The 15,312-nt window shown below is 45.6% G+C and overlaps 1 protein-coding gene across 4 annotated transcripts in view; it reads left to right on the top strand.

Moving 5' to 3' along the window:
• Positions 1-9,008: 9,008 nt before the first annotated feature.
• The window catches only part of bcat1 (branched chain amino-acid transaminase 1, cytosolic), a 91,251-nt gene continuing 84,947 nt past the window's right edge, over positions 9,009-15,312 (top strand). Inside the window, exon 1 of one of the 4 annotated variants that reach the window (XM_069908457.1) lies at positions 9,009-9,253. In XM_069908457.1, the coding sequence (XP_069764558.1) occupies positions 9,188-9,253 (66 nt within the window). In that variant the 5' untranslated portion in view covers positions 9,009-9,187. Of the gene's footprint in view, positions 9,254-9,823; positions 10,032-15,312 lie in introns of those variants that run through there. The other 3 variants (XM_069908456.1, XM_069908458.1, XM_069908459.1) reach the window with 3 other exon arrangements.

Below are 15,312 nucleotides of genomic sequence, written 5' to 3'. Positions count from 1 at the left end.
CACTGAAAATGGGATGAGTGTAGATCAGTAGTTTTCAAACATCCCCCCAACTCATCTTCCACTTTAAGTAATCCCTATGTCGTAGGTGCTCGGTGATTAGTAAGGGATTGCTTAAGGTGAGATGTGGGTGGGAAGAAAAAGGTTTGAAAACCACTGTTTTAATTGTCCCTCATTGACTCGTTATGTGCACGGTTTTATAACTCCAAAGGAAATGACAATTTTTCTCAAGTAACAATAGGGTCTAGAGCAGTGGTTCTAAAGGGCCAGCATGGATATGTTGGGCTGAAGGGACTGCTTCTCTGCAGTTTGACTCAATGACTGAGCTCCCACTTTAGAATGGAATGGCACTTATTCAGAATTGACGTACTGACTATAACGGGGATGTTGAATGCCACCTGCACTTGAACTGTAAACCAAGGAACATGATTTCTTTCAAGCAAAATTTGAGTGGTTTCCAAATGTCACCCAAAATAGAAATTTAAGCCACAAATCGGAGTCAGATTCCATAGGTTGGCACTATCCAGGGCTGAAGGGCTTGTACTGTGCTTCAATATTCCATGCTCCATGTTTTATTGCTTTTAACATCTTCAACAATAATTTAGAGCTACAGATTAATTAAAAACAAATTAGACATACAGCACGGTAACCTGCCATTTTGGCTCATGAGTCCATCCCGCCCAATTTACACTCTATTAACCTACACCCCCAGTACATATTGAACGGGGGGAAGGAAACCAGACCCCACAAGGACAATTGACACAGACACAGGGAGAGCATACAAACTCCTTACAGACAGTACAGGATTCAAACGTAAAGCGGTGGTTCTCAACCTTTTTCTTTCCACTCACATTCCACTTTAAGTACTTCCTATGCCATCGGTGCTCTGTGATTAGTAAGGGATTGCTTAAGGTGTGATCTGAGTGGAAAGGAAAAAGGATGTAAACCACTGCTGTAAAGGTTAGAAGGACAATAACTAAATCTAGAGGTGTGGACTTCCAAAGGAACCTCCCACCAAACAGGAAAAGACAACTGATGTGAGAACATGACGTTTGAAACTGCATCCAATCCTTACTTGGAAACATTTCTCCATCCTGTCAATACTGAGTCAAAGGGTCAGACTGAATAGAAACAGGCCATTCATCCCACCACATTTATGTTATCCATTTTACCCATCCACCCCTCCCCCCATCTACACTCCTCCATGGATTGTCACCTTGTCATGGTGGAGAAGCTTGTGTGGTCCTGAGATCCCAAGGGTGATGCCGTCCAGAGCTATGCTCCTGGTAGGGTCACTCATGGCATTAAGTTCAAGGGTGAGGTCTCTGACAAAGAACAATCTAATCAAGTCCTCAACAGTTGAACAGGTGGACGAAGTTACTCTGAACTCAACGGTTGTGAAGGCGGACGAAGGCTGCAACAAATCCATCAGCTCCAATCGTTGTGGTTTCTATGCAACTGGAATCAGTTGATCGATTTGAGGAGTTTCGTGTGCTTCTTGGAGTGCAACATCATGTACACCTAAACAAATACACACACAGGCGTCTTCGCTCAGTTGGCCACTTTCCAAGATTGGATTCATAAGTCACTTCAGACTCATAAATAGATGAATGGAACGAAGCCCATCATCGTCGACCTCAAGGGATAACCATTAGCATTGTATCCTATGTCTTATCTCAAGTTTGTTGAAGAAGCACCTAAGGAGGTCTGTGTGTGAAAGTAGGTTGAAAACCACTGGCACAGCCAATAAAGGTATCCATTCCACATGCTTCCTTAGTTATCTCATCCCCGTATCCTGCTATCTTCAGGCATGTGGATGAAAATTCCAAGTTCCTCCCTGTTCCTTTACATCTGCCATTTATTGTGCATTTCCTCACCTTATCTGCTACTCCCAAAGTCAATACCATACACTATCTCAGACTGAATTCCATTGACAACTTCTCGCCAAGCTCACCAGTTTCTGTATTCTGCAACAAGATCCCTCACTATCAATCACACTAATGCATTTGATAATATTGGCAAATGCCTTGACTGTAGCTCCTCCATTTACATGCAGATCTAGTTCTTATCATCTGACTGTACATATGCAACCAGATGAAGCCATGTTGCCCTGACGCTCTCACACACACATGCCCCACACACAGAACATAGCAGAGTACAGGCCCTCCAGCCCACGATGTTGTGCCGAACTATGTAAACCCATTCCACAACAATCTAATATTTCCCTACCTCACACTCATTACCCACTGTTTTTCTTAAATCCATATGCCTATCTTTTGAACGTCCCTATTGTACCAGCCTCCACCACTACCCCTGGCAATGCGTTCCAGGTACCCATCACTCTCTGACATCTCCCATAACATTTCCTCCACTCACTTTAAATAGATGTTCTCTGGTGTTTTCTATTGTTGCCTCATGAACAGAGGACTGGCTGCCCACCCTCTCTAAGTCCCTCAGAATCTTAAAATCAGCTCGCATTCTTTGTCGATCCAAAATGCATAACACACATAAAAATGCAATATAGAATAAATCTGTATAGATATTCTGGAATAATTTACTAAATTTCATTAATAAGGGAGCCAAGGTTCCAGATATCGTTCACCAATCTCACTGCATGCAGAAAGATGCGATTATAAATTGCTGAGTTACCAAGCTCAAGTAGTAACCTTTATTTGTCACCAAACTGCAAATGTAGGACAGAGTTAAAAAAAAAACGCGACAACGTTCCTCCAAACCATGGTGCTACATAAAACGAAACGAGACTCTACGAAAACAACGTAAGATTGCCATGCAGGACAAAACAAAAAAAAAGACACTTGACGGCAACCTACGCAAAGCTACATAAAAAGAATAAAAAAGTGCAAGCAATACAGTAATAAATGGAAAACTAGACAACAGGCCCAGTCAAGACAAATTACAATAGTCTCTAGATATTGCTTGAGTGAAGCAATCCTTAGGTGCCCGAAAGTTTCAACACCTATGCCAATGGCAGTAGGCAGAAGAAGACTTTACAGGAGGACGCATGTGGTTCCCCCACAATGCTGCCAGCCTCCACGGACACGGTGCATGTTGAAAAAAAATGCAATGCAACAAGCCTGCTCTGTACACTCAGATTTCCATCGCTCGCTTTGCCCTCTCAGACACTCATTAATCCTAATTTCCACCTCACCTTGGATCCAATTGACTTTTACCGTCTCGATTGCCATAATAATGTATTATTATTGGCAAACACATTGAACGGTGGACGTAGGCTCCAAAATGTTTTACGTTTTTCACCCAAACAGGTGCTTCATTAAAAATCTACAATAGTGTACATTAAAATTAATTAAAAAGAGATAATGAATACAAAACATGGACAGATAAGAAATATTCAGAGTTTTATTCACAGTGCCAAAAAATTGCTGTTACAGTTGTGATGTTGGAGCATTTCCCGATTAGTGATTATTGGAGGTTCAAGAACCTGTTTGCCACTGGAAAGATCTTGGGAGGTCAGAGAGGTGGAAGGTAGGAAAGGTCAGAGGGTGGAGGGTAGGGAAGGTCAGGGGGGAGGTGGAGTATAGGGAGGTCAGAGGGGGTGGCGATGTCACAGAGGGTAGAGAGGAGATAAGAGGATCTGAGGGTTGTGTGAAGAAAGGGGGAGGTCAAAGTGGAAGAAGGGGATAAAGTAAGAAGAGGTGTAGGGGGATAGGGAAGGGTAAGGAATAGTGGTGGGAGGGATGAACCTGTAGGATCCAGCAATGGTGTCAAGCCTTGGCGGTGCGGGGAAGATTGGGCCTGCGGTACGTCTCTGCAGGCAGACGGAAGTGTGCCGAGAGTCGGTGTAGGAGCCGTTGGGAGCTCTGAACTGAGAGTGGACAGGGCCAAGGTGAGAGTCGGCATTCGTGTCGTTGGGACCTCCGGCTGGGGCCCAGGCTAGAGTTCGTGGCCAAGGCGTCGGGAGATCCAGTGGGTTCCTTGGTCAACGTTGAGAGCCAAGTTGTTCCTGTACCACCTAATCAGATCTTCAGTCTCCATCCTGTACTCCGAATCACCAAAAATTTCCAGTTATTCGATCAAACAATGGTGGTGTTGAACTTCATAAAATGCCTCACTAAATTCCACGAATGCCATTATCAAATTTGTGTTGGCCCTTCTTGTGGGGTCCTCGAAATGTTATTTTTCAGATACCTCTGACGTCACCGCGCTTCCTCACACTGCACTGTGAGCACTCGTGTGTCAACTGTCCAGAGGGTGACTTGAGTCCCAGGTTTGATTCAGAGGGTAATCTGCTGGCATTGATCTCCAGTTGTCCCAAGATCTGAATGTACTGGCTCAACAAATATTACCTCGTGTAAACTGATCCTTGTTGCAATGGCAATTAAAGCTTTTGAATGCCAAGTTCGTATCAACTGAATTTATTTAATAGGCATTTCTCAATGAAGCAAATAAAAAATACTATTTAAATCACTGGAGCACTGTGAGGACTCTTTATTTCAGATGGAACAGGGAATAACCACCTGTAACCCCATGAACCTTTGAGATCATTCTTCTCTTTCATATCCTGTTATGGCCCTTCATTGTTCCCATTCAAGTTTATTGTCACGTGCACTGAGATGCAGTGATAGAGTTTGTGGACAACATTTATTTCAATGGCAAGTCCAGACATCTGGAATCTGATCTCCCACCCTTTCTCAATTAAGATCCTCCTAAAACCCCATCTCCTCAGGTCTGGTTACCTGACTATTAACCCCTTAGCTTGGTCTATGTTCAATAAGGATTTGGTGGCGTTCTTTCTGCTAACGGTGCTATGAAATGGCAATAATGGTTCTTAATTTTACTGTTTATTTATTCAGCTAAATAAAAATTGCTTGTGTTGGACCATTTATCTTGGAAACAATAGCAAAAACAAGACTGATGCGGAACTTCCATGAAAATAAGATGCTTCATGGATCAGGAGCGTGTTACAGAAATTCAAAGATGCAATAAAAGACCAAGGAAAGTAGGATTGATTGAACCCTGAATCTAGATCAGAAGGAGTCTTCAGCGTTCACCACCTTCTGCTGCTTCTCTTGGAGGCACTATTCAACCCTTGGATGGTGGGAATGAATCGGAATCAGAACTTATTGTCACGACTACGTCACAAAATTTGTCGTCAAATAGAAGAAGGTTAAAAGGCAATGGAACAACGGGAAGAGAAGGGGGTTGAGTCTGATTGATTTTGCTACGTTTTGGGCTCAGCGATCACCGACTGCTCCTCTGTTCAGTTTATCCTCACTTCATGGAAGGCAAGATGGGAAGAGGCTGCAGAAGGTGGTGGATGCAGCTAAGTACATCAGGCAACCCTCCCTCCCTTCTGCCAACTCCACCTTCCACTGCCTCGCTAACCGCAGCCAACAAACTGGAGGACTGATCCCATCCCGAACACATGCACACTCTCTTCTCCCCCTCTGGGAGAAAGGCTGTAAAATCGCACTCTAATGGGCTGAACAACAGTTCTTTCCCCACCTTCCTCTGAAGGGCTTGGTAATATATGACTACAAGCAGTCGCCACACACTCAAGTCCTGTTTGATATTCAGTATCCAAAACAGGCCACTGACTTTTTCTCAAGGTGAAATTGAAGCTATTTTGAAAGCAATCATTATCCCTTCATAAAAGGTGATGTGGATAATGTTCAATTTCCAGCAATTGCTCTTGCAATGGGTAAAATTATTTTTCTGTGGGAATTGTAAATTTCATCCACAAGCAGAGTGGTGTAACTTTGCTTTTCTACAGCAACTTTCACAAGTAGACCTCTGAATTGAACGAGGAGGTGGAGTGCAGATATTTGTGCTCTAACTTCAGTCGAACAGCAGGCTAAGAACACGGTTAACACAACGCTGTTACAGCGCCAGTGACCGGGGCTGCCTGTGAAAGGTTCTCCCTGTATCTGCATGGGTTTCCTCCGGGTGTTCCAGTTTATTCCTACCCTTCAAAACGTACCGGGGGGGCTGTAGGTTAATTGGGTGTTTTTGGGCGGCATGGGCTCATGGGCTGAAAGGGCCTGTTACTGCTCTGTTTACAATGTTTTTAAAAAAATAAAAGACCAGCAGTGTGCCCAAAAAAAAAAGAATAATGCAGGAAACAGAAATGAGCCTGGCTAATGAGCAAGATGAAAAATAGTTTTGTGAGGAAACTCATTTTCAAGTTATGAGTTCAAGACAGGAAGTCTTGAATCAGCATGAATGGTCGTTTGTGTTGGAAAAGCCTCTCGAATTGAACTTTTCCATGCCTTTCACCACTTCAGAGTCAGAATTTATTGTCATGAACAAGCCATGAAAGTCAGTGTTTTGCAGCAGCGTTACAGTGTAAACATCCACATTATGAACCGTCTTACAACACTAATATATATCAAAAAAAGTGCATGAAAAGTAAGTTTGGTTCATTGATTATTCAGGCGGTGGGGAAGAAGCCGTCCTTGTGCTGCTAAGTGCTCATCTTTAGGCTCCTGTACCTTTTCCCCGATGGTAGCAGAGTGACGAGGGCATGGCCCGGTGGTTTCTGAGGATGAAGGCTGCTTTTTTAAGACACCGCCTCATGTAGATGTCCTCGATAGAGTGGAATCTGGTGCCTGTGATGTCGCAGGCCGAGCTAAAAACCCTCTGGAGTTTATTCTTGTCCTGAGAGTTGGGGCCTCCATACCAGGCAGTGATGTGACCAGCCAGAATACTCTCCACGGTACATCTGTAGAAGTTTATAAGAGTCTTCAGTGACATACCAAATCTCCTCAGGCACCTCGCAAAGTATAGCCACTGGCGAGCCTTCTTTGTGATTGTATGAACATGGAGGGTCTACAACAGATCATCGGGGATGTTGACACCCAGGAATTTGAAGAGCTTTACCCTCTCCATTACTGAGTCCTCAATGAGGACTAGGCTGCGTTCCCTTGATTTCCTCCTGAAGTCCTTGGTTTTGATAACATTGTGCAAGGTTGTTGATCCGACCCCACTCAAAGAGCTGTCTCCCTCCTGTCTGCTTCCTCTGTGATTCTACCGACAACTGTGATGTCATCAGCATTGGAATTGTGCCTGGCCACACAATCATGCGTGTATAATGAGTAGAGCAGTGGGCTGACCACACACCCTTTAGGTGTGCCTGTGTGGATAATCAGTGAGGGGCAGACGTTGCTTCCAAATCATACTGGCTGGTCTTCTGATGAGAAAGCCAAGGATCTCGTTGCAGAGCGGGGTACAGAGGCCCGGAGTTTGTGCTAAACTAAGTGGTTAGTGCAACACTATTATAAAATCTCTTGGTGCCTGCCACATTGACCACTGCCAGTGGGCTGATATCACCTCAAACCGTGCATCTTGGTGCCTCACAGCTCGGCGGGCAGCAACCTCCTTTGAAGAGGACCACCTCACTGACAAAAGGCAAAGGAGGAAAAACCCAACACCCAACCCCAACCCACCAATTTTCCGCTGCAACCGTGCCTGCCTGTCCCGCGTCGGACTTGTCAGCCACAAACGAGCCTGTAGCTGACGTGGACATTTACCCCCTCCATAAATCTTCATCCACGAAGCCAAGCCAAAGAAAAAAAAGAAATTATAATATCAATGACCCATGTTCAAATCCACCACGGTCTATCAAGAGTTTTTATGTTCTCCCCGTGACCATGTGGGTTTCCTCCATGTTTCCTCACTGTAACTCTCTGCTCTGTTGCTGGCAACAGGCAACCCTCCCTCCCTTCTGCCAACTCCATCTCCCACTGCCTCACTAACTGCAGCCAACAAACTGGAGGACTGATCCCATCCCGAACACACACTCTCTTCTTCCCCTCAGGGAGAAAGGGTGTAAAATCGCATTCTAATGGGCTGAACCACAGCAAACTCGATCATCGAACAACTTCAATTCTCTGTCGCTGTGAGAAGGTTAATTTCCTGCTATACTCATTTCGAGCTTCCTTCTTGCTCAATTTTGGAGTTATTCCCAGTAATTTCCCCCAACATAATACTTGTTATCTGCTTTTGTTGATTAATTTTGTAGTATCTCCTACTTTCCTTTTACTGCCTCGTGAAATGTTAATGTATCACTCATTTTGCGAAAATGATTCAGTTTGTGCCCCTTCAAAAATTAATGTTTGGGCACAGGATGTTTCCCAAATATAGTATTGGTTATTTTAATACTTGGTTTAAAATAACCATTACTATATTACATCTTAATTATCCAGACATTGAATAATCCACTCTACCCTATCCCTGCATAAAATTCCCATCTTATTCTGGCATGAGCACATTCAAAATGGGAACTGATCCAGGAACTAAAGTTTCACCTAGGAGCTGCTGGAAATTGTAAAACAAAAATTTTCTTCCCAATAGTCTGAAGTGCTTTTCTAGAATCTTGGCAAGAAAAAATTGAAATGACAGCCACCTTGTGTTGTTCCCACTCTTTCTGAGCTTCTGAGCTTTTCAACCAATCCCTCTCAATGTGTGGTCGACTCTCAACGCAAGCAGGAGGATACTGGTTAGATCCCAGTGCAAACATGACTTTGAACTCCCCCCCCCCCCCCACTCACTCACACATATACACACACAAAGACGCTGTTTACACACATATACAGAAACACACTCCCACACGAGTACACACAGAAACACACACACACACTTGCACATATGCACATATACACACACAGATGCACACATACACAGGCTGTGTAACACTCCCCCTCTCTCTCTCACTCACACACACACACACACACACACACACACACACACACACACACACACACACACACACACACACACACACACACACACACACACACAGAGTTAATTATAGCTCTAGGTGTCTGCCAAGACCCAATCACTATATCTCCATTGGTCATGCTTGGGACCAGTCACAGGTTTCTTCACTTGACTGCTGGAGTCCAGGGATTTCTACACCACATAAAGGTCGGTCTCCTCCCTCAAGTGGGTCAGTAGCATTTTGTTTGGAGTTGCAGAGTAACCTGACATCTAGGTAAATGTTTACTCCATGGAAGTGAAAACTGTCTACTATCTCCACCTCAGCACCTTTGATGTGGATCAGGGAGTGAGCTCCAACCCTTCTCCCCAAGACCATTATTCAGCTTGCCAACATCGAGGGAAAGGTTGTTCTCACGGGACCAAGACACTGGTCTCTCCGTCGCTCTTCTGCAGTTCGCTTGGTCATTGTTGGAGATCATCCACAAACTTACGGATGGAGGTCGCTGTGTTTGGCCACACTATTATGGGTCAACAGGAAGGGTCGCAGAGGACTGAGAAGGTAGCTGGGTGTGGGCCCTGGTGTGGAGGGTGATTGTGGAACTGGTGTGATCACCAAATCCTTCCCGATAGTTACCTGCAAGTCATCGATCCAGTAGCAAAAAGAGTTGCTGAGACCACAATCAAAGAACTTGGGCATGTTGAAAGCAGAGCGTGGTCCATCAGCAGTAAATATGACCCGTGTGTTCCAGCGCTGAGTGTGAGGCTGAGGCCACAGTGCAATGAGGCCATTCGGGCCACAGGACCCGTTCTACCCTCCCTCAGGAGGAGCTAGCCAATTATACTCACCTTGCAGCAAGTTCCCCCCCCTTCCAAAAGACCCTAAGGCTGGGACTAGAGTGACCCCCCCCCCTCCCAACCCCCCAGTCCAAATACAGGTTTGAACCAGCAGAACTTTTAAAAAAAATGTATGTACACTCAGATATATGTCGGCGCGGGAAGACTTCAGAGGCGGGGAAGTTCGGAGTGGACAACCAAGGGGTGGGAGTGCCGGATCCGGAGGCGAGGCGAGAGGAGGTTCGATCCTCTCTCTTTCCCGATGATGCAATCGGAGGAGGGGTGTGTGTGGGGGGGGGGGGAGAAGGCAGGTTGTATCCACTTTAGATAAGAGCACAGCGGCTTTGCAAACGTGTCATTGGGCGCCGCGGCGGGAGAAATTGCACCGCCACGGGGAGACGGATCCATCCCGAACGCCGCCGCCGCGGGGAGACGGATCCATCCCGAACGCTGATCCGCTGCACGGATACGTTTCCAACCCCGCCGCACACAGCAACATGGAGGTAAGCACTTGGAGCCGCGTTTCTGGACAAGGACGGTGCGGTCCCAACAAGGCTCGGCGCGATTTGACGTCTCCTTTGTGGTTTATTTTTGTTTGAATGTCAAGTTAATCTTGAAACCCGAAAGGGAGCCACAGCGGATTTTACAATCCCTGCCCTCTTGTTTTTGGGTTATATCTGCACACTGGACGGATTCTGCCTGGCTGAGTTCTTCCAGCAGCTGTTTTGTTTATAAAATATTCCTTATCCAGTGGTTCTCAACCTTTTTCTATCCACTCACCTTCCCACTTGTAAGTCATCCCCAACCCCTCTGAGATTAGTCAGGGATTGCTTAAGCTGGTGTATTTGGTGGGAAGGTTGAGAAGCTCTAGCCCCAATGGTTACTGGAATATTTTGCTGGAGGAAAATTGCCCTTTTCCTTTAGGGTTCTGAAACCGTGCACATAATGAGTCAATTAAGTACGGTTAAAACAGTGACATTTTCTCCCCACTCACACCATCCCTGACTGATCACAGAGCACCGATGGCATAAAGTGAAAAGAAAGAGGTTGAGAACCACTGCCTTATTGTCACCCAAATGGCAATACATTTGGGCAAAGAGAACTCCCCCTCACCTTCCCCCAAATCATCTCGATTCGAGTTGAGCTGGGACGTGAAATGTGGCCAGTTCGGTTCTCCCCTGATGAGCCCCTGTGTTTATTTCCAGCTCTGGCAGGCAAGAGTTCCAGTAGCTGCTGACAGCTGCTGGTTAGCCAGCTGCTGAGGCTGGAAGCCTCGCCTCTCCTTGGGAACGAGCTGAGGATGGGGAAAAAGACACTTTTCCCCACCCTTTCCTCCCCAGGTCCCTGCCTCCGTGAGTGCAACATTCTCGTTGCACGTTGCGTTTTGGTGTAAAAATCTGCATCGTTCAGGAATACGAGTCTTGTTTCTGTGAGCACATTCACAAATCGGCGCGCAGGAGAGGAAGCTGGAGGAGAAACGGGCCTCTTGCCCCCCTCTAACCTGTACTCACGTGGCTGACTTTGCACCTCAGAGCCTATCCCCTGTGAAAAGCAAAGATACCCCCTAAGAAATCCACCCCTTCCCCTCCACCTCAAATAAAACAGTGGTGCAGAGAGGCAACTTGAGACAGCAGGCAGTGCGGCTAATCTGCAGAGATGCAAACGGAAACCCCATTCCCTGCTATATTTTGGGTCAATATCCCGTCCCAGGTGTTGCGAAAGCCTCGCTGTCACACAAGGTCCCAGTTAGTTGGATGGTGCCAGACTACCTATCCTTTGTGGAAAGGTTCTTCCAAGACAACACCTTCAACCACAGGGCCATCAGGCAGTGGTCAGCATGGAATGTCCTGCAGAAACTTGATGGTTCCCAGAGCCGACTCTCCAGGTCATCTGGTAGAATGCCTCATCACTAACAAACACTAGGACTTGGCCTGGCTGGCGGTGAGAGGGCCCTCCCAGTGAGATCCTTCCTGTACGACCGGAACATCACGCTCAACGCACGGCTGTCCTCGGGATGGCTGTGGTGGGGTGGAGACTGTCGCCCATCTCTTTGCCGAATGCAGATTCGCAAAGAGGGCATGGAGAGGGCATGCAGGGGGCTCTGTGACGGTTCATCCCCAGCGACAGCGTGACAGAGGACTCCCTGATTTACGGACTGTTCCTGGGGGCCCACTGAGATATCAGTCCGGGAATGCTGCCACCTGGCACATCCCAGGCTGCAGGGCTATGTGCCGAGGGATGCGCTGAGGCTTGGGGCAGTCAACGCGAGAGCACTGTGGGGAAGGAGCACTGTTTAGAGCATCCCCCACCCCTATTACCAGGCTCTGAGGGGCTGATACTGAGAGGAGCTCTTCAAACCAAGGGAGAAACAACAAGGTGACACAGGGGTGGTGACTGAGTACTAAAGCATTAATGTTAAACATGTAAAAAGCTTTTGAATAGCTTCTCCTGTACTGCAAATAATTTCCTGCAACTGACACTATCTTACTCACTAGGATTGAAATTAAGATTGTAAAATGTGGAACAGCTTTTGGTCTTGTAATGTACATAATTTATTGTGATTAAAGTTTATTTTTGGAAAAAATTATTTAGGTCAATGACGCAGGAAGGTTGTTTCCAATGCTGGGAAAAACCAGAACCAGGGGGGGTCACAATTTAAGGATAAGGGAGAAGATTTTTAGGACTGAGATGAGGAAAAATTTCTTCTCTCAGAGGGTGGTAGATCTGTGGAATTCTTTGGCAAGGAAATAGTTGAGGCCAGTTCCTTGCCAATATTTAAGAGTAGGTTAGATTTGGCCCTTGTGGCTTAGGGGTATGGGGAGAAGGCAGGAATCGGGTACTGATCGGCCATGATCACAATGAATGGCGGTGTAGGCTTGAAGGGCCAATTGGCCTACTCCTGCACCTATTTTACTATGTTTCTATATATTTTAGGGAATTTGCATGTAGCATTTAACCAACCAGATCACCAGGCAAATTTATAAAAATCAGTAATAGAGCACAAATAAAGTAAAAGATTGTGGCAACTAACTCTTTGAAAGGGCCACACAAATTGGTCCCATTCCAGGTGAAGGGGTTTGAGCTGAAACATCAACTCTCCATTTCCTGGACAGATGTTGCCTAAGTCAATACATTTGTCTTGCCCTAGTAAAATGGAAGTCTCCAGACACCGTGATTGGAAGTCAAATCGCAATGCTAGAAAAACTCAGCCAGTCAAACAGTGTCCTTTATTTTGCCCGAAACGTTGGTGATGTAGCTTTGCTATGTCAAGGATACTGTCTGACCGGCTGAGTTTCTCCAGTACTGTGTTTTCACATTTGTCATGCAGGCACTGTGTCAACAGTTCTTCACTGCTCTGAGCCTCACGAACCAACTAGTGTCTATTTGCACCAATCCTATTTTATTCTCTTCCCCCCCCCCCCCCCGCAACTAGTTCCAGTTTAAGTTTATAGTCACATGTACTGAGCTATAGAGGAAAGTTTGTTTTCCAAAGAGGCCAACTTGTCAGTCCATACATTGTGCAGCAATTAAAACCATAGGGTTACTGTGAGAAAGATCACTAAGAACAGACCAAATGCAGTATCCTTATATTGGTGGAAGGTTTGTTCAGGAGACTAATAATAGTGGGAAAGAAACAGCCCTCGAAACAGGTCAAGTGTGACCTCACACTCTTGAATCTTCTTCCCAGCAAGAAGACTCACATCTCTGTTACATTCCTATCAGTTTCACCCCACCCCCCACCCCAGCTGCTACCTCCTCACCTGCAAGGCAGGGGTGATCTACAGAGGCCAATTAACCTACCAGCCCGCTTGTCTTTGGGATGTGGGAAGATCCAGGCCAAACTGAGGAAGCCCTCGCAGTCCAAAGGAGAGGACGTAAACTCTGCAGGGATAGCACCGGAGGCCAGGATTGAACTCAGGTCTCCGGAGTTGTGAGGCAGTAGCTCTTCCTGCTGTGCCCCTGTAAGGTTGAGTCCACAATTAACAGCAGAATAGGGTGACTTCACGACACAGGCTGCAGTGGGTGACACGCCATGACTTCCACAGAGGGAAAAATGCTCACCTTCCCTCAATGAAACAGCTCATCAATGATATCAGAATGCCATTGAGCAAATTCTTTCTTCACTTTTACTGCTGGGACGTAGAAAGGTTGTTATATTTACACATACCCTGTATGTGCGTCTGTGTATATGCTGTGTAATTGTTATGTGCTGTGTGTGTATATATAATTGTGTGTGTGTGTGTGTGTGTGTGTGTGTGTGTGTGTAATTGTTATGTGCTGTGTGTGTGTAATTGTTATGTGCTGTGTGTGTGTAATTGTTATGTGCTGTGTGTGTGTAATTGTTATGTGATGTGTGTGTGTAATTGTTATGTGCTGTGTGTGTGTAATTGTTATGTGCTGTGTGTGTGTAATTGTTATGTGCCAGATGATGATAAATTTGAAGTCAACTTCAACTTGAAAGCCAGCGACCGTCTACGTAAAAACACAGAAATGCTGGAGGAACTCAACAGGCCTCTCAGCGTGCAAAGGAGGCAAAGATATATAACCGACTTTTCGGGCCTGAGCCCTTCTTCAAGGTCTGAATAAAAAGCAGCCAGGCACCTGAATTAAAAGGCTGGGGAGAAGGAAAGAAAGGGCCTGAATGGCGGTTGTATATCTTTGCCTCCTCTGGGTACTGTGACTGAGCTCTACTGAATTCCTCCACCATTTCTGTGTTTTTTTTTAACTACAATCGCAGCCCCTGCAGACTTTTGTGTTTCACTCCATCAACAGTCTTCTCAGAGTTAAAATTGTAGAATTAGAATGACAGATAAACGGCATGAAACATATCCTTGAACCCATGCAATCTGTACCAATGATCAATCTTTCACACCAATCCTCTTTCTGTGAAATTCTCCCCATTTTCTCATCAACACCCTCCGGTTCGACCTCTTACCTACACACTGGGTGGGTGAGTTATAATGAACCTACCCATGTCTCTGGGATGTGGGAGGAAACTGGAGAAGACAAACGAAACCCAAGTGAACACAGGGAGAACGTACAAACTTCGCACAGATCAGGATTGAACCCGGTTCTACTCGCTTCATAACTCTGCCACCTCGGTCCCTGCAGAAAAAAAACACCTGCCTTTATATCGCACCTTTTCATCTTCCCATGTGGATGTAGAAAGATCTGTGGACTCTCAAACTCTCTGAGGGGGCTTTCTTTCTGATTGGGGTGCTGGGTTAGAGTTGCATCATTATGTATGCAAAGAAAAAGTAAACACACCTTGTGTATTTACATACAGGATTATAACAGAGCATTGAACCTTTATCCTTGAGAAAAAGCAGGACCTTCGTCACATAACGTTTGCAGCATACATGATTTCAAATTAAATCTTTGCTGCTTGCTTGTAATACAGTACAGATCCCTGCATATTTATTTGTCTTTCGAGAAGTCCCTTAATCACTACCACCCTGCTTCCATCATTACCTCTGGCCACCTGTTCCAGGCGCCTGTCTAAAAGGCTTGCCCTACAGATCTCCCTTAAAATGGCCTCCCCTCACCTTAAATGAATTAACTTGACTGTGCAAATTTTTTTTTTAAAAAATTTATTATATATATAAACCCTGGATCAAAGATTTTGACCGTCTACGACATCATTTTGTAAGCTTCTATCAGCTCCAAGTTTGTCATCTTCTCCCCATCGCTTATACCCTCTGAACCAGGCAACATCCCTGGTAAATCCTTATATGATAATGATGATGAGTTTTATTGTTGGACGCATCGTACAATGAACCTATG

Source organism: Narcine bancroftii, chromosome 13, assembly GCF_036971445.1.
Source record: "Narcine bancroftii isolate sNarBan1 chromosome 13, sNarBan1.hap1, whole genome shotgun sequence".
Lineage (NCBI taxonomy): Eukaryota > Metazoa > Chordata > Chondrichthyes > Torpediniformes > Narcinidae > Narcine > Narcine bancroftii.
The sequence above is the reverse complement of the archived record's forward strand: the minus strand, read 5'-3'. Positions and strand labels throughout refer to the sequence as shown.